This window comes from Panulirus ornatus, chromosome 57, assembly GCF_036320965.1.
Source record: "Panulirus ornatus isolate Po-2019 chromosome 57, ASM3632096v1, whole genome shotgun sequence".
NCBI lineage: Eukaryota > Metazoa > Arthropoda > Malacostraca > Decapoda > Palinuridae > Panulirus > Panulirus ornatus.
This window is the reverse complement of record NC_092280.1, coordinates 28318277-28337269: the sequence shown is the minus strand read 5'-3', so window position 1 is coordinate 28337269 and position 18993 is coordinate 28318277. Positions and strand designations below refer to the sequence as shown.

Genomic DNA, 18993 nt, shown 5'->3' with positions numbered 1-18993 from the left:
AATCATAGGATGCGTCACGGAACTGGTTTATGATAGACTCATGGCTAAGTTCTCTGGCTGTCTTGAGAACAGAACTCGCTATTCATTTTCCTTTTTTTCTTTTACTGTAACATTTCAGTCCAATTGATACTAACTTACTGGTATTGTAAACTGTAAAGAATTCGCTTTGTAAATGTGTTTCTTGTATAGATCCTCAATTTCGTTTTCTATGTCAGTGTTCTGGGTGTTCACTGATATGGCCATTGTCAGCGAAATGAAATCTAGGTAAATGCTTCTCCAATGATACTTCTTTTTCATATGATTCAAACCTATTGTGACACAAACGATTTTCATTTTTTCTTCATTATGAATGAAAAAAGTGACAAATACTTCTTCATTTATAGGGGTCAAGAGGGAATACTTCAAGATACAGTCTATTTCTCATTTATTGCCTACACTCATGTACTACACCCACCCCCAACACCACTACTGTAACACCTTTATTTATCGTCATTCACACAACTCTGTTACAAGGTTAATGACTGTTACACAGTGTGTTACAAACACAAACGCTTCTACATATAAGCCAAGCTCGGTAGTAGAGTATATGAAGCAAATACAAACAACAGCAACCTGGTCCAAGGAAGGGAACTTAACATCACCATTATATTTTGTCTTGCATTCAAGTCTCTTCCGCAAGAAAAAGGATCCCTCGCCGTAGTCAGTTACCATTGCCACTGCCACTGAAATAACGGAGTTATCTTCCTCATGAAGATAGATTATGAATACGAGTCTATGTTAATGAGGATGAAATTGTGAGGAGCGAGTGACTAACTAACTCCAAGACTCACTGTGGACCAGTCAAGTGGCGGAGAACAGGGGGGAGTCCACTGCTTTCGTCAGCATGTAAGGAAAAGAAACAAAAACAAAAAACGTTCGTCTTTTGTCACAAGTTTGTCTTTTGTGATTGAAAAACTACTACTACTGCAGTCACTTACGGTGCCCACATAATCACCTCAATAAACAGAGTGAAAAGTACTGAAAGAAAGGATGCAATAACGAAAAGTTCTGGAAAAAAGGAAAAAATCAAAAGACCACACCAGATCTACATTACTAGGATATGAACAGCCGTGTACGCAAAATGTCATCAACCACACCAAAGGAATAAGAGAATTCTGTTTCATCTTAGGATCAACACATATTCGTCTGTTGTTTAGCTAAACCACTTGCATGAGACGGGAGGTCTCCCAAGTCATATGGTCAATGGATCTGTCTTCAGGATGAGTATCTGGAGAAGAAATCAAAGTCCTTCGTGTTTCGTTCCATCCATTGGTCCATCCAGACTTGATGGTCTGGGCTCAAACGCTGCTTCCAGTTCCCGACCACACCTGTTAGGGACAGAGAGCAACCTTTAGAATTCCAGTGACACGGTCGTGTAGTGTGTACAGCGATACTCCGCCTGTCTGCCTCCCTCCTGAAACATCATTGTAATGGTAGATTGGGTCATCTTGCCTAGCGCAAGGACAGAGCACACACACACACCAGTTTCTCAAGCATCCATTCGCCTCCTCTTTCAAGACACACTGCGTAACACAGCTCCATTGGGCGATACAAATGGCATTAGCTGATGACAAAAAGGACTTTCTAACAGATATGATCCTCTGTCTCTTTACGTCTCAAAACTGATGCTCTCAATGGCAAAAAAAGAAAAGATTTTTTTTTACAATCCATCGCCTGGACGAACCTTTCCTGAAGAAGCCTCCATCACTCTTGACAGTGTCCTGGACGAGAACGTTGGCATCCTTTAGGAAGCTTTCCTCCTCCTCACGAGCCTTCATCTCACCGAAGCTGGTATACTTGGCGATCTGTGAAAGTAAACACTGCGTGACAGAAGGGATGCGACTCTGTCAACAATTGCTGTCAGAACTAAGAAAAAACCCAACAAAAACAACTTGATTCATGTCGTGAGACTGCTCATGGTATGAAATTCACCGACTCATGTTCAAGGATAGATAAAACTCCAGAGAGATATTTATCACAGATTGAAGTAGATAAGTCATGACAAAGCATACACATGGCAAGAATAGTCCTACCATACTGATTATTTCCCATATGATTCTCATGGAAGAAAGGAAGCACTGGTGAGCATCATTAAACATCTTCCTTGCCTCTTAAACCATTATACTTTCATTCCTATTCTTATCTCCATTTCTTGTGGACGTGTATACACACACACACACACAGACACGTGTCTTTCATCGGGATACATTCGTGTGAAATGAAACTTCGTCAGGTTGTGGCCCAGTTGCAGAAACTTCGTCAGGCTGTGGCCCAGTTGTAGAAACTTCGTCAGGCTGTAGCCCAGTTGTAGAAACTTCGTCGGGCTGTGGCCCAGTTACAGGTCCTTCGTCAGGCTGTGGCCCAGTTGTAGAAACTTCGTCAGGTTGTGGCCCAGTTGTAGAAACTTCGTCAGGCTGTGGCCCAGTTGCAGAAACTTCGTCAGGCTGTGGCCCAGTTGTAGAAACTTCGTCGGGCTGTGGCCCAGTTGCAGGTCCTTCGTCAGGCTGTGGCCCAGTTGCAGAAACTTCGTCAGGCTGTGGCCCAGTTGCAGAAACTTCGTCATGCTGTGGGGAGCCTACTAGCTGCTCTCGTCCCAGCAATCGACTTCTTCCCTTATAAGACTTAAAAACCGTTTGCTCTTACCTTCTGCAGCTGTTCTCCCGTCAAGTTCGTGCCCAAGAAGTCGTTCAGCTTTTGAAGTTCGGCCATGTTGTTCATACTGAGGTCCTCATAGAAAATGATGTGCAGGTTGGGATGGTCCCGCTTCTCCCACACTTCCTTGACGTGAAGCCAATACGGTCCGTACAACACTGTCAACATTAAAGATCACTAACAGCTTTCTCTCTCTCTCTCTCTCTCTCTCTCTCTCTCTCTCTCTCTCTTTTCTTTATTTACAGAAACTGTAAACCCAATATGAGAAAGTAGAGGGTTCTTACATGATTACAGATATGTAGTACAAAAGTTCATTGGAATTATTATAAAAACCGAAAAAAAAATATATAAATGAATCAAGGGAGCATTAATGGCCAATTCACTCCCACTTCTATTCCACTGTGATTCTAAACCATTACCGGCTGGTTAGTGTTGGCTCAAGTGCCAGAACTAACGACCCATTGCAATGGACAGTACTCACGGTCGTCGTCCACGAAGTAACGGACGAACTGGTCGAAGGAACCAACGTAAGTATGAATGTTGAAGAGACGCGATTGATGGTGGTAGGAGACAACCACATCCTTAGGATTTCTCATAACGCACACGACCTGGAAGGACGCATGCGTCAATGAATACTTTATGTTAATCGGTCAAAATGTTAAGAATGATTTTTTCCATCTTATTTGAGTGGTTTAGTAAAAGCCTTTATCTTCTTATCTATGAACGCGCGCGCGTGTGTGTGTGTGTGTGTGTCGCATCATGATGGCAGACGCCGTGGTTTGCGACGTGTGGTCATCAGCGTAGGCGCAAACTACGCCATCAGAAAGCGCGTATGTTTTGTCGTAGTCTACATGATTACTTTTACACCTTTGGGGAATTATGGTTTGGCTCAGAAATACGAACACCGTGACGTAGGTCAAACGAGCAGTAATTTCTTGACATTAGATTAAGTTCATTATTTCTCTGTGATTCTGTCATATCTTAAAGCCATCCCACAACGTGGAAAAACAATCGTGATCCATTCTTTTTATTATTTCTGGATTTGAAACTTAAGTTTTCCTACGTTTTCATCGAACTTGATGCAAGTACAGCCACCCCTCTGCCTCGGATCCAGTTCTAATGTCTTGAACCAATCGTTCAACAGCCTTTTTTCAAAATTCCTTCGTCCACCTGTCGCGTTTTCATCAGCCTCACCTTGGAAGTGTCGAGGAGTCTTGGGTTGAGGAGAGAAAACGGAAGATGGGTTTTGAGAGTTCGGGCACCGGGCATCGCGTCCGCCAGCTGAAGTGTCATTCCATCATTGGGATTTCCATCCGGACATGCCTTCCTTAAGTTCGCCATCAAGATATCGCTATGCTCACACGATGAAGTACTTCTAGTCTCAAGCATCGTGTCTACTCTGAAAGTAGTGCAGAAAAAAAAGAAAAAAGAAAAGAAAAATGAGTGACAACAATTGATGCTTTCATGGCCCTTTTACAGACAGGATATCATATTGCATTCATCAGTGACTTCATTGAAATATCGGTTCTCACGATCGCGTCCAGCAAATTGGATAAGAGCAGCGGGAGATAAAGAGGGCAAAGGGAAAAGTATAATTCAAGTCTGTTCTGCTCAGAAAATGTATCAAACAGTGGCCAATGTAAAAGGAACAGTTTAGAAGGTAGTGTAGAAGGAGACATACTGCATTTGCTCATGATTATCAAACGGTTCCTTTCTCCTCTTTGAGGAGGCTACGGATGATACTTACTCTATATAGGGTATGCGATAGTGGGTGGAAATCTTGGCTTCGGGATCATCTAAGTCCGGGTTGTTCCTCATTGTCCAGATGATCTCTTGTGTCCACGTCGTCCCACACTTGGGCCAAGTCATCACCACCACGTCACTCTTCCTGAACTTAGAAGAAAGATAGAAGTTGACAGCCCAGCTGTCCTCCTTGTTGCGAGAAAGGAGTTTATAATGCCTCCTAGCGTTACCTAAAGAAAGCAGCTCTCGCCCCTTACACCTAGAAATAGTAGCTGAAGTAACATCTACCTTAAAATCATAGAGCCTGTCGGCGAACTTGGTGTAAGTGGAGGGGAAGAGCCACCTGCCGGGGTTGAGGCGAACCAGGCCTTTGACGTAACCTTTGAAGTCTCGCTTCTGACGCTCCAGCTCCTCCCCCTGCAGCGCCTCCACCGTGTGCCCGCTGGCCAGACGCATCATTTACCTACGTCATAAAGTTCTTTACGATAACTCCAGAGTTTCTCTGTTCTTCAGAAAGACATATATTAATTGTTCTTCACACAGCGAAGATTTACTTCACAATGACAAGACTATCCATTATAGTAATTGCTTATTTCCATTACAGAAAAAAAAAATGTCTTATAAACGCTAATAATAATCAGCTAAACAAGAATGTAAACACAGATAAACAAAGCGCTTCTGTAAATATCACCATTGACCACAAACATACTCATCAGTATGGACACACACGCATGAAAAATGGACGCGGACCCACTTCCTGTAAGTAATTCACAACAAAATCTCGTCTCCATTATGTACGGTCATAGGTATGCATATTGTATCTGTTGTTAGATTTAATGACAAACGCATACTAAGTTTATCCTGAAGCTAGGAATCCATACATACATGTTATACATAATATACATATATTACTTTGCTAAATTCGAATTCCCAATTGGTTCCTAAGTATTCGGGATTTCACACATATTCCTGGATAATATACGAATCTAAAGTAATTGAAATCTTAAGTACTACCTGTGCCATCAGTGGTTGTTATAATGACCCCAGTCATACGTCATTAGTTCTAGAGTTATAGAGCGAAAAGAAAAGAAAGAGGTACGACTCTGTCTCATGTGGACAGAGTGTCATTAATTCCTCGTGTAACACAACTCTGGCACTGCATTTCCATCGTGTCACAAATGCGACTCCGGGTGTCAGTCTATTGTGTTGGGCATACAGAGGAGGAGGAGGAGGAGGAGGTGGTGTGAGGGTTTAGAGTGTCTAGTAGCGATGGCGGTCGACCGGGGGATATCTAAAAAAAAGGACAACAGCAGCAACTTAGATCTTGTTCTCCAGGGAAGTGTGGAACTCCGAAATCATCATTGATAGAAAGAATGAAGCTGTGGATTTACCTCCGACGCAAGCAAACAGTCAGTAGTCGAACCGTCCCACTGTACACGACGGTGTCCTCGCCGAGTGTTGTTACGTGTGCTGGTGTATTATTCTTGGTCTGGTCTTTACGTGGGACCCGTATTTATGTTCCCTCACGCACCGCCACGTCGATCTTCGCCGTGGGACAAACCTCACTGATGTGGGGTGTGGCGTCCACAAACTTATGTCTATGAACGTATCAGGTCATCATAAACACACCATCAGATGTAGCGACTAAAACAAGGTTCGGATTTTAAACTTGATGACGTAAAGAGACGTAGATACGGGTCGGTAGGTCGTGGTATGACAACAGGGTGGTGGAGGAGGAGTAACAAACTCACACTTGGGAACCGGGAGAGGGAGAGTCAGTCATCGCGACACGGTGCATCACTAGTCGTAATTGCCTAGTGACAACGACCAAGACGTGGGTGATCAGAGTAATACAAAGGAACACAAGAAGCAACAGATCACGATGACTTTTCAAGGTTGTCCGCTATCGCTACCAGAGATACGGAGATTATTGTGGCGCGAGTAGAAAGTCAACAGATACCTCCCGTACTGGGGTCCGGGTGAATGCAAGATCTCTACGTGAACGAGGAGGGGTTTCCTCTGTATATTCCGAGTGTCTGTTCTTGACTCTATGTTCCTTAAGTAGCATCTCTTTTCTCAGATCATGGGATTCCCCAACCCACTGTAGACACACACACATCCCACCAGTGACCTAAACTTGCGAACCGAAGCGAGAAAGTTGATCCTAAGTCCCTCATAAATCGAAAAAAAAGAAAGAGATAAGGACATATAAGGGGATATAGAGACTCGTCGTTATGAAAACATGACATAAAACTATCATCCGTGCAACTGACTTTTCTGAAGGAGTAAAACCCAGTTACTTTTTTTTTCGGGGCTTCGGATCTTGAGAATCAGGTAAACACTTGGTAAACTACACACGATGCTTAGAGGCTATGAGGTCCTTAGATGGAGGTAGTGTATAACATCCACTTGCTGACTTTGGGAGTATATCTTTGGCCTTTACACATGAATCAAGTACGAGATTTGACCATCTAAATGTCCGAACTGTAGGTCACGCTTACTTCAACCAGAACACCAGCGCGATATATAACTACGAGGGTAGGGGATGTTTGCGTCTTGTAAACTACTTCTCCGGTTTAACGATTTCTCTTTCCACTGAAGAATGATGACCCATGTTAGAGTACCCATGACGGACACGATGCCGCTATGAGACGTATGTATGACACTCTTACCAACGACTTCAGACGGAAGCAGTACACACACACACCCATCCACACACCCACATACACACTCGTGCTCCTCACCTAATTAGTCCTCACTCGGGTTTGAGGCTGTGGGTAAAGAACCGCGCATTGAAATATAGTAGCGACGAGAATGGAAAAATATTTGTACTCTGGACAACGTTATCGGTAGAACGCCTCGTGTCATAGTCAAGGAGAGAGAGAGAGAGAGAGAGAGAGAGAGAGAGAGAGAGAGAGAGAGAGAGAGAGAGAGAGAGAGAGAGATTATTTTGCCGCCTCCGAAAGCAGTGACGAACTATGGTTTGGGATGACTTTAATGCATTGGAAAGACTGCATTAAGAGGCGAAAGATCGCGGAAACGTAACGGGTTGGTGGAGAAAAAAATGGCCAATCCAAAGCCAACACTCGCCTCTGCATCCACGAACACACTCTTCAAAATCCACGTCATAATTATGATAAGACCGAGGCCTTGGTGATCCACCATCGTAACAAATGCAATCGCTACCTCGAGTATATCACAAACATAGATTACATGGCTTGGTGACCTGCATTGCTGTCTAGAGATAATCATTTTTATCTATATTTCTATTTTATTTATCTATCGATGTATCTATTTATTTATTGTATCTATCTTATTATATATATTTTCATTATCTATATTATTTACTATTATTCATTATTAATGTCATGTTCGTACGTCATACCCAGTGAAGGAAAGTTTCACCCAGAGAAGTCAGAATGATAGAAGTGACATAGCATTTAAGTTCTTTCATAGCTGGCATCAAGACTGTAACTGCAAGTTAGGAGTAGGAGTTAAAGCGCTAAACTCACCAGACAGACCTGGCATCGTCCATAGAAGGTTTCCAATGCTACATGTAATGTGCGTGGTGTTCAAGCAAGAAATCACAGGGGGGTAAAAAAAAAAAGACAATCAAGGACACCATGGCAATGCATTGAATGTGGAGAAGTGAAAGAGAGAGTATATGTAGAATGATCAACCAAGGACACTGGTAAGACCCTGGTAAGACAACGAAAGACATCCCGCATGAACGCGCAGGGCAGAAACGAGGTCAGTATAGGGTCACTTGTGACCAGATCACCTCGGACAGCTTACACCAGTGCTACTTGCCTAGTCCAGGTGGGATAAAGGGGTCACATGTCACAATTCCGTGCGTCAGTGAGGGCAGGTGCCAGTAGAGGATAGATAGAGCAAGTCTTGTCTCTATGTGGAGACGGAAAAGGTGAGTCGTACCGAGAATGCACTCAGGGCGCATTAAACCCGCCCATGTGAGCCACGCCAATAAGGGTAGATCACATACAGGCCGACCTGACCAAAAGACATTGGGTTGTCCTTGATAAGGACTGCTACACTACCATGCAGCGAGCTGGTCCGCCTTACAGCTAAGGCCAAGTTTCAAGGATATGTGTCACAAGGTGATGCGCCCAGACGTGAACTTTATAACAACACCAGGTACCAAACAAAACAGGCAGTAGTTATCATCAAGTTGTGAGGCAGGAATTACAGTGTACAGTTTGTTGTGAGAGGAACTGAATTCAAAAGTGCATTCATCAAAAAGCTTCCCTCGCTCATGAAATACTCTATCATAAGCACTAGCTCGTGTTTCGAGTCGTAGGATGTTTGAGCACATTCACCCCTCTGTGGTGACCCTGCACGCCCCTGGTTTACATAGATAATGAATACATTTCCCTTAATTCTTCCTTTAAACTTGTGAACTAGGGCGTTTAAGCTATGACTAGCGCGCGTGGGTTACGACGCATGCCACAGTATATCTGCCTCTGTACATGATCAGATAAAGATATCAAATGTAAGAATGTTGTTACTGGCCTTTCCCTAGATGTAGTACACGAGACCCAGTGGTCACATTAAACTGGCCATTCCTACGGCCTAAGTGGGTCATTCAGTGTTCTTCGTTAAGGGGTTTTACCCAAAGCCATGGCTTATTTCCTCACCCCACCCCCCTTCCCTCCAATGGCACTAATAACTCATCACCAACACTAGTAATTAACTGTCTGCATTTTTGTTTAGTGTTCATACATATTCGCCATTTCCCCCGCTTTAGCGAGATGGTCTTAAGATCAGAGAAGCTGCATGAGTTCGAACACCCGACTTGAAAGTGAAAAGGTTTGTGTCGACAACATCCCAGTGCCATGAGCACGTAGAGACGTCATTGCTCACAGTCCTACTACGTACCTCAACCTCATATCTTGATGACGCCAAGATTACTGCTGCCGTATAGCATGCACTGGTCTACCCCGCCTTATCATACGAAAGATAATAGACCCTCCCATGTAGCAAGGACCGCTGTATCCCGTACCATCACTATAGCTAGTTAACCTTCCCATGTAGCAGGGACCGCTGAACCCTGTACCGTCACTATAGCTAGTTAACCTTCCCATGTAGCAAGGATCGCTGTATCCCGTACCATCACTACAGCTAGTAAACCCTTCCCATGTAGCAAGGACCGCTGAACCCTGTACCATCACTATAGCTAGTTAACCTTCCCATGTAGCAAGGATCGCTGAACCCTGTACCATCACTATAGCTAGTTAACCTTCCCATGTAGCAAGGACCGCTGAACCCTGTACCATCACTATAGCTAGTAAACCTTCCCATGTAGCAAGGACCGCTGAACCCTGTACCATCACTATAGCTAGTTAACCTTCCCATGTAGCAAGGACCGCTGTATCCCGTACCATCACTACAGCTAGTAAACCCTGTCATGTAGCGAGCACCGCTGTATCCTGTACAGTCATTATAGAGCGAGGTCATCCCTATCACGAGACATTGAGTAACTAACTCATGACGTCATATATATATACCACGAATTCTCCACTTCTTTTCCTACTATCCGACACAAATTTTCTCGAGTAAGGTTTGCTAAGCGCTCCACCAGCGGGCATTCACTTGTGGTATTCCCACACCACACCCACTTCCTTGACACACAGAACCCCATCACAGTCTCGGCTCGGCAGCGCGAGTGTGTAGTGCAGTCGATCGCAGGCAACGCAGCGAGAGAGAACACATATATAGTGAAGACAAACCCTTACAATTCTCCAACACAGCAAGATATTACATAACAAAGTGACGGTTGAGAGAGAGAGAGAGTGTGTGGCGCCAACCAGTTAACGTACACTTCTCTTCACGGCTCCATCCAACCAGCTTATCTCCACTCCTGTACTGTTATCAAAAGGTACTTCTCTCAACAACAGTTAAGTAAAAGAACTTTTAAAGATTACATCGAGATGAAAATCATATAAATATTTATCTAGATAAGAGATAATGCCGAGTGAAAAACTTTAAAGGAATTAGGGCCGAAAGCGGTATGTGGCACCTTTTATAAACTTCGCAAAGCATTTGGCTTAAAAAAATCAAACTTCTATGATGGATTATTTCAATATATAGTGTCTGGGTATAGACAAAAAGCATAAACCACCTGATTTATGAATCTAGTGTTTAGTTTCAGTGACCTTGAATGAAACGAAAAGATAAGAAATAGTGTCATAAACATAGAACATTGTGCAATACTCTGGCATTCGTAGTAAAACTCTTCTCAAGTGACACACTCTTTGGGTTCTTGCTTCTGTAACTCAAGGCTAATTCTTTGGTGAATGTTTACGGGAAATGGCAAATGATAGTTTTACGTAATCAATAAAAAAGGATTGTAATTTCTGCTCAGGCAGTGCTGTGTTGTCAAGTAAACTGCGGTACAATTTCATGGTAAGAATGATTACATGCGATTCATTTACATGTTTTCTGTAACACATACATTTGAATACTACTTTCAGATGTCATGTGGGAAATATTTTATGGTGTAATAAACAAAGAGGATCCTTACTATTGGCAATATTCCTTTCTACGTTAGATACAGACATCGAAATATCCTGCGTTAGCGTTTTATTGCGCAAATATAGCCTTACTATTTAACTGATTAACCTCACATGTTTTCAGCCTTTGACGATACCAGAGAAGGTTTTCATTGAACGCTTTTCACGATGCTTCTGGCCAGCGGACACACGGCGGAGGCGCTGCAGGGGGAGGAGCTGGAGCATCAGGTACGAGACTTCAAAGGTTATAACAACGGCTTGGTGCGTCTTAACCCCGGCAGATGGCTCTTCCCTACTGACTACACCAAGTTAGCTGACAAACTCTATGATTACAAGGTAAGACGCCTACATTGTCTTGTCAGAAAGGGTGAGGGACGAAGATAGTGCAGTTATTCCTAGTCATGGAAGAAAACGAGAGCAATGTATGTCTTTTAGAGTACGTCCATGAGGGTATCTGCTGATTATGACTGGGAGAAAGATATACCCTACGTCCCTAATCCATATTAGAAAAAGGGAAGAGTAAAGGAGGAGGTGGAGTGGATGTATGACTCGTGATTGTGTGGTACAAATGAGGCAAAGAGGGGCTTTGGGTTCCTCTACGATCGTAGAAGGACTTGTAGCTTGAGGTATAAGAGCTTTCAGGTATTGTCAGATGAGGGCGATTCCTAAGGAGGTTGGGTTGGGGCCGCTGTATACTTATTGGACGCTGGGAGGCAATGATATCATGTGGAAATATGGGCGCCGAGGCCTTACGGCGAGGTGACAGACACTATGGTTTTGTAGAAGGTAAGGGAAAACTTTAGCAGTGAAGGGGGGTGAATAATGACAATGTGGCCTTGCTGGGAGCCAGCAAGAACGCTGCGAATTATCTCAGAAATTAAGGAGAGAAGCGAAGAACTTATACGACCTAAATGTGAATTTATGATCTCATCTGTTCATCACCATCTTTATAAAGTTCTTTTTTTTTTTACCGCTACATCTGTTCATCATCATCTTTATTAAATGTTTTTACCACTTTTGCTTTTATAAAATGGCCATATATGTATGTATGTAGTCTTAGAATTACTTTAAAAAGCCGAAGAAGGTGTTCAAGAGTTTTCGATTTTTCGTCGTCATAACGCTAAAGGCTTAAATGACCCCTGGCAGTCAATAAACCTAATGCCCAAATAACTATTTAAGCAATGCTTTTGATCACACATTTTTTTTTTTTCAAAGTTCCGAGAGAGTGACGTGGTGGTGATGACGTGGCCTAAGTGTGGGACGACGTGGATGCAAGAGATCGTCTGGACGATGAGGAACAACCCGGATTTAGATAATCCTCAAGCTATGGTTCCCACCCACAATCGAGTGCCCTTCTTAGAGTGAGTATGATGTCTTCTTATGCTTGATGAGGGGCTTATACCCTTGATCACGACGACTAAGACGACCCTTGAGCACGACGAGACGACCCTTGAGCAAGACTCGGACGACCCTTGACCACGACACGACTAGGACGACCCTTGAGCACCACGACTAGGACGACCCTTGAGCACGACTACTACGACCCTTGAGCACCACGACTAGTAACGACCCCTTGAGCACGACGAGACGACCCTTAACTTTACGAACAAGACATCGACGTAATGACCCTTTGACTACAATGTTGTGACAGTTGACATGGCCCTTTAAAGGCATGTGGTAGTTGACATGGCCCTTTAAAGGCATGTGGGAGTGAACCAAGGAGAGCTGTAAACACTTCATCTACCCCAGTTACATTAGCCTAATGACTAAAGGTGGATGAACTGAAATGCAATGCACTGTTACAAATTACCGACTCCTTTTCTCTATCAAATGTATATCTTCCTGTCGTCTTGTCACATATACTGACGTGGGGTTTCATCAGGAAACAGCTTTATCTTTTGACAGTGAAGCATCACACATGTACATTTGTACAGAGGGAGGGGTATTGTGAGTACATTTGTACAGAGGGAGGGGTATTGTGAGTACATTTGCACAGAGGGAGGGGTATTGTGAGTACATTTGTACAGAGGGAGGGGTATTGTGAGTACATTTGTACAGAGGGAGGGGTATTGTGAGTACATTTGTACAGAGGGAGGGGTATTGTGAGTACATTTGCACAGAGGGAGGGGTATTGTGAGTACATTTGTACAGAGGGAGGGGTATTGTGAGTACATTTGTACAGAGGGAGGGGTATTGTGAGTACATTTGTACAGAGGGAGGGGTGGATGAACACCATTGCCCCCCAAACATCGTATCATAATACTAGTTCCGGGTTGACGCCTGGACGAGAATGGGGTTCCTAATGGTAATTCACTGGTCTCCTTCGTCAATGCAAAATTGACCCTAGTGTGAAGCTCACTTAGATCAAAGGTTTAGGAGTTAATTTCATCTTTAGCTGTATTACTGTTTGTCTAACACTGAGCGCTACCCAGAGAATGGTAATAACAGTCAAAATGAATATTGGAATATGAATTAGATCATGTTATCTTTCACTCGATCCCTCAAAAGGAAGTTCTTCACTGTGTTATCGTGGCTACTTCATGTTATCTTTCACTCGATCCCTCAAAAGGAAGTTCTTCACTGTGTTATCGTGGCTACTTCATGTTATCTTTCACTCGATCCCTCAAAAGGAAGTCCTTCACCGTGTTATCGTGGCTACTTCATGTTATCTTTCACTCGATCCCTCAAAAGGAAGTTCTTCACTGTGTTATCGTGGCTATTTCATGTTATCTTTCACTCGATCCCTCAAAAGGAAGTTCTTCACCGTGTTATCGTGGCTATTTTGCAATGATTCAAAACTTTGATTATAATCACATCTCGCATCGAATGATTTCGCCCTTTGAAAATAACCTCTCTGATGTTCGGCTGAGTAATGTAATTTTTTTGTTATATTTAGACGCTGTCAAATGATGTCATCTATTGTCTAATATGACATCCACTGTCTAATGATATTGGATCTACTGTCTAATGATATCACATCTAGTGTCTAAAGATATCACATCTAATGTCTAATGATATTGGATCTACTGTCTAATATCATATCTAGTGTCTAAGATATATCTAATGTCTAATGATATCACATCTAGTGTCTAATATCACATCTAGTGTCTAAAGATATCACATCTAATGTCTAATGATATCACATCTAATATCTAATGATATCACATCTAATGCCTAATATCATATCTAGTGCCTAATATCACATCTAGTGTCTGATATTTTCCACTCTTTGATACAGTATACAAGGGATAAACAAGATGAAGTTCTCATTGCTGATATTTAAAATAAGAAACACCATTTACCTCAAGCACTAACTAGACTTGACCTTAACTCTCCACTTTCAATAGCCTCAACTACTCTCAAAAATTCCGACCCTGAACAATAGGCATATAGATAAACATACACACATCCATTATAGAAACAAGTTCCTGTCATGCAGACTTTTTTTTTTTTCTTCTATCAACATTCTTCATTCACTTCTTTCAGACTCGACATCTTGTTGAACTCCCAAAATATTCCTCCACTTGGAGAGGATTCAGAGTTGATGAAGGCCTTCAGGTACCGCTGCCCACACAAGGACCCCAAGGATGGAATACTCATGCAAATCACAGAGGTCTCACCTGACCCCCGCACCATTAAGACCCATCTTCCGTTTTCCCTCCTCAACCCACATCTCTTAGACACCGCCAAGGTAAGGATGGTAGAGTGAAGAAGGTGCGACTGACTGTGTGTTACTGAGGGTGGTATAAATGTCACTGAAGGCGTTGCTGTGTTACCGAGAGTGTTGCGGCGTTACTGAAGGTGCTACGATGTTACAGGGAGACATGATGTCACCGAGGAGGTTATAATGTTACTAAAGGTGGTAAGGTGTTTAATGAGGGTGTTACCGAGGGTGCTGGGGTGTTACCGAGGGTGTTATAATGTTACTGAACGTGGCGAGGTGTTAATAAGGGCGTAACAGTGTGTGTGTGTGTGTGTGTGTGTGTGTGTGTGTGTGTGTGTGTGTGTGTAATTACCTATTTGTACTGTACTGAGAAGGAGTTTTACATTCGCATGGTCCCACTTCTTGAGCATTCGCTACTGTGTGTGTATGTATACACAATAGAGTAAAGACATGGTACATATATGTATATATATATACTAGGGTAATGGTTGCAACGCGTGTGTATAACTCTTTCCCACTTTAATGCAAGATCAAAATGTATCTCACAAGCGTCCATTTCCCGATTACCGTCAAGGTGATATATGTGGCGAGGAACCCCAAGGACGTGGTCGTGTCCTACCACCACCACTCACGTCTCATCAAATTCCACGACTTCAGCAGTTCCTTAGACCAGTTCGTCCAGTACTTCGTCGACGACGACTGTAAGTCGTGCTATCTACTTCCCCCATTCCGTTACAGAAGTGGTGGATGAAAGTACCTTGCTCACATGATATATACAGTATGCTAAAATGGATGCTCTAATGGAATGTTTGATACCAACAGTGGTGTTCGGGCCGTACTGGATGCATCTGAAGGAGGCGTGGGAGAAGAGGGAGCATCCTAACCTGCACTTCGTGAACTACGAAGACCTCAAACAAAACAATATGGTCGAGATGCGGAAGATCAACGAGTTTTTGGGCACCAACCTGACGGAGGAACAGCTGCAGAAGGTAAGGATTTCATAGGCCCTCGCCCCTGATGGTTAGGCAACCGTAAAAATATAACGAGGTCATTCCACAACCTACCTGAAGAAGGAGGAGGAGAGGTAACTTGCAGAAGCTGTGGTCCCCTGAACACCATCACCTTGACGGAGTAGCAACAGCAGAAGGAGGAAGGTAAGGGTGTCGGTGCCTCCCCGACGTAGTATATGGAAGCCCTTTATTGGCGCTTAGTCCCAGAGACCAGATGACCACCGATATGGACTAGGTAAAAACCTCCTCCAGGCATCGGCATCTCTCATGAAGTGGGACACTTGCATCGACTACACAAGTGACGTCAGACGAAGCGTTACTGTGAATGAAAAACGATCTAGATCAGGGGTGGAGGAAGGAGGTTTTAAGATTACTAACATTTTACCTTTATAGAAATAGAAATCGTTTGTACTCTATTTTATCATTATCATTATCATTATTACAATAAGTAGTAATAGTATTAGTAGTAGTATTAGTAGTAGTAGTTGTAGTATTAGTAGTATTAATGGTAGTCTAGAGTTTCGAAATATTTTTGACACAAGTTGCCCAGCTGTCACGCAGTTTCACTCACCAGGTAGCGAAGTACACGAACTTCTCCGAGATGAAGACACGAGAGGAGACACAAAGCGACCCCAAAAAGACAATCGTCTTCAACACAGACATTGTCACCAGTAGCGGAGGGTTCTATAGGAAAGGTAAGAAGAGAAGATAATTGTGTAAAGTCTCTTGATATCATCAATCCTTTCACAATAGAACATCAAAGTAAAAAAAACAGTTGAGAGGCGACTCGAACGCAATGCTCACGTTTCTAAAATGGTTTAAGGATAACAGACAGTTCCTCAAACTATGCAAAGACGGAATAGCCAGAAGCCATATGAGGAAATGAGCATGGAAGGTGTTTCTTCATGACATCACACTAGTTGATGAATAAGTTATGGAACTGTTGTGAATGCTGAAGAGTATACAAAACGTCTCAAAATTTGTATACGAGAGTAGAGGAACTTCAGATGTTGGCCCCACGAGTGTAGAACTCCCTCCCCTTGTAGTACAAATAGGTAAAGACCCCATCCCCACACACACACACCTACATACACAGACACCTCACCCACACACACCAACCTCCTCCCACACACTCACACAGCGTTACAGATCTCACAATAATATTACCAATGTTGGCTCATCTTTGCTCCCCCAGGTAAGGCTGGGGACTGGAAGGAGCATCTCACCCCAGAGATGGAAGCCAAGATCGATCAGTGGACGCAACAGAAGACCAAGGACCTGGGCTCCTCCTTCAGGTTCTCCTCCTGAAGAGAAACAGTCGTTCAGACGCCCAGGACACCATCAAATTGCCAGACAAAGAAATAGAAAAGAATGCAAAAGGACGAACATGAAATTGTATACAACTACAGACCATTGATTTCTTTTGATGGTGTTTTTGATGCAGAGTTCGAGAACTACTGGGAACAGATGACAAGAATTAAAACTAGCATATATATATATATATATATATATATATATATATATATATATATATAAGGTGAAATGGCACTCAACAAGTTCATACAATATCATTAAACATTTAATTTTTCTAAACGTGTGGCAGGACATATTTCGTGTAGACAGTCAACCTCATCAAGTGCCAGTGCTTTACTAAAAGTTATCCAAATACCAACATTACATTTGGTTCCCGCCGTACAACACCAGTCTCTCTAGGCCAAGCACTATATATGGTCGGTGTAACATGAAGAAAATGACTCCACGTTTGTTGTGTTGCTTATAAATTATTTGTATGTCTGTTTTAGACTTTTGAGTGTGATCATTTTTATTCATGGAATCCTATATTCTTTTTCTATACTCTTCACTCATTTTATTTCACACATATTAGTGAAGTTAGCAATAAATGTTTACAAAGGTACATTTCTTTACATTGCACAATACCTTCAAGTGATCAATAAGCACTGAACCCCCTACAGCCTTCATGGCTGACAGCTAAATCCCCTTTCAAGGAAAAATAAATGATCGAGATGAAATTCGACACGTCTTTCTTTCATTAGTGACGAACTGTTGTCGAAGCTGTGGTATGTCTGACTAGGTAGATCATCTCCTATGCCATGATCTCAATCATGGAAATGTGCATCTATCTTTTCCTCGGTCTCCCTCACGTCTTGTTCTCGTTTTGTCTTGTAGCTCTTACAGAATCAAATGATGATCGGTGTCCGACATATTCTATGCTGAGGAGAGAACGTTAAAAGTGTAGGGGATCATGAGGATTGAAAGAAAGGACACATCTGAAGGAATTCTAATGAGACTAATGGAAGCCTCCTCTCTATAGAAACTTGAGCCCATCCTTTGTTATATCACTATACCGATTATGATACTGTATCAGTCGGTTGTCCAAGATATAAACATACTTGATGATCACCCCCCTAGAAAGACAATGAAAGCATTATCATAAAAGATACCTTAATGATAATTATTTAGTCTCTCCCTAACCTTACGAAAATATTCGTTTTCTCTCATCATTGGGCAAGTATTTCGTTTTCTTTCATGTTTTAACGGGTGACATGTGAAACATCTTCACTTGCCAGCTGTTTTAAACTGTTCACGAATACATAGCATATCAAATACAAATTTCACTTCCTCTCTTTTCCTAAAAGACGGAACAATAAAGGATATGAACCTCCCTATCTCTTTTAACCTAGATATAAAACTTCAATGAACAGATTTGGGAAAATAAGTAATAATGGGATATAGATGAATTCATTGAACACTATAGCTTTACACTTTGAACCCCGACAGTCGAATATATATATATATATATATATATATATATATATATATATATATATATATATATATATATATATATTCTGCTTACACAGACCATTTGAGAATTCATATTTCTAAACATTTCGAGACAATTGATTCATTAGATTTTAGAGCAAAGCAATTCGGGTCGAGTGAATCCAGACGAACCTCAGACCAGAAATAGATGTGAAGCTTTCCGATACCTCATTCGTACTAATAAGCATCCCGGAAGCAGTTCCTTACATTACTGATTGTGGTACCGAGTGTTTTTGTTTAATTTTAGTTGAAAAATTAGTTTTAACCCATGTAAAAAGTGAAGATTTGGTAGTTTCTCAACAACGTAGTCTCACGCAGATTCGATTTAGGATTTGGTTGAAGCTTCATTTTCCTGGCATTCGTATATAAGACGGGCAACAACATGGATTTCATATCTATAGTATTTTCCATATATACGAACTGTGATAACAGAACTTAGTATATTCCATTGCCCAGATTTAAATGTATGGATCTGATATGTGGTTTGCAAGTACCGTGACTAAACAGCTAGCTT

General features: G+C 42.3%; 2 protein-coding genes across 4 annotated transcripts; one reads left to right on the top strand and one right to left on the bottom strand.

Annotated features, from left to right (window-relative positions):
* Positions 1–407: 407 nt before the first annotated feature.
* On the bottom strand, positions 408–7252 carry LOC139766353 (sulfotransferase 1C4-like). 2 transcript variants are annotated; one of them, XM_071694881.1, is made up of 8 exons: positions 7179–7252; positions 4723–4897; positions 4439–4584; positions 3886–4090; positions 3173–3299; positions 2683–2849; positions 1724–1844; positions 408–1367 (listed from the first exon to the last, which is right to left on the bottom strand). In XM_071694881.1, the coding sequence occupies exons 2-8, from the start codon at positions 4891–4893 to the stop codon at positions 1255–1257; spliced, it is 1050 nt and encodes a 349-aa protein (XP_071550982.1). In that variant the 5' UTR covers positions 4894–4897; positions 7179–7252; the 3' UTR covers positions 408–1254. The 2 variants fall into 2 exon arrangements, with proteins under 2 accessions (XP_071550982.1, XP_071550981.1); XM_071694880.1 differs by lacking the exon at positions 7179–7252 and adding an exon at positions 5826–6129.
* Positions 7253–10000: 2748 nt separating this feature from the next.
* LOC139766354 (sulfotransferase 1C4-like) lies at positions 10001–17550 on the top strand. 2 transcript variants are annotated; one of them, XM_071694883.1, is made up of 8 exons: positions 10001–10327; positions 11086–11189; positions 12177–12322; positions 14448–14652; positions 15200–15326; positions 15448–15614; positions 16210–16330; positions 16831–17550. In XM_071694883.1, the coding sequence occupies exons 2-8, from the start codon at positions 11130–11132 to the stop codon at positions 16941–16943; spliced, it is 939 nt and encodes a 312-aa protein (XP_071550984.1). In that variant the 5' UTR covers positions 10001–10327; positions 11086–11129; the 3' UTR covers positions 16944–17550. The 2 variants fall into 2 exon arrangements, with proteins under 2 accessions (XP_071550984.1, XP_071550983.1); XM_071694882.1 differs by having other exon boundaries at positions 10006–10327; positions 11086–11297.
* Positions 17551–18993: the final 1443 nt, after the last annotated feature.

Coding starts and splice junctions, on each gene's coding strand:
- LOC139766353 (XM_071694881.1), bottom strand. CDS start 4,893: ATGATGCGTCTGGCCAGCGGGCACACGGTGGAGGCGCTGCAGGGGGAG. Junction 2,850..3,172: donor TTACTTCGTGGACGACGACC/GTGAGTACTGTC, acceptor TAATGTTGACAG/TGTTGTACGGACCGTATTGG. Junction 1,845..2,682: donor CGGGAGAACAGCTGCAGAAG/GTAAGAGCAAAC, acceptor TTACTTTCACAG/ATCGCCAAGTATACCAGCTT.
- LOC139766354 (XM_071694882.1), top strand. CDS start 11,130: ATGCTTCTGGCCAGCGGACACACGGCGGAGGCGCTGCAGGGGGAGGAG. Junction 15,327..15,447: donor GTACTTCGTCGACGACGACT/GTAAGTCGTGCT, acceptor TGATACCAACAG/TGGTGTTCGGGCCGTACTGG. Junction 15,615..16,209: donor CGGAGGAACAGCTGCAGAAG/GTAAGGATTTCA, acceptor TTCACTCACCAG/GTAGCGAAGTACACGAACTT.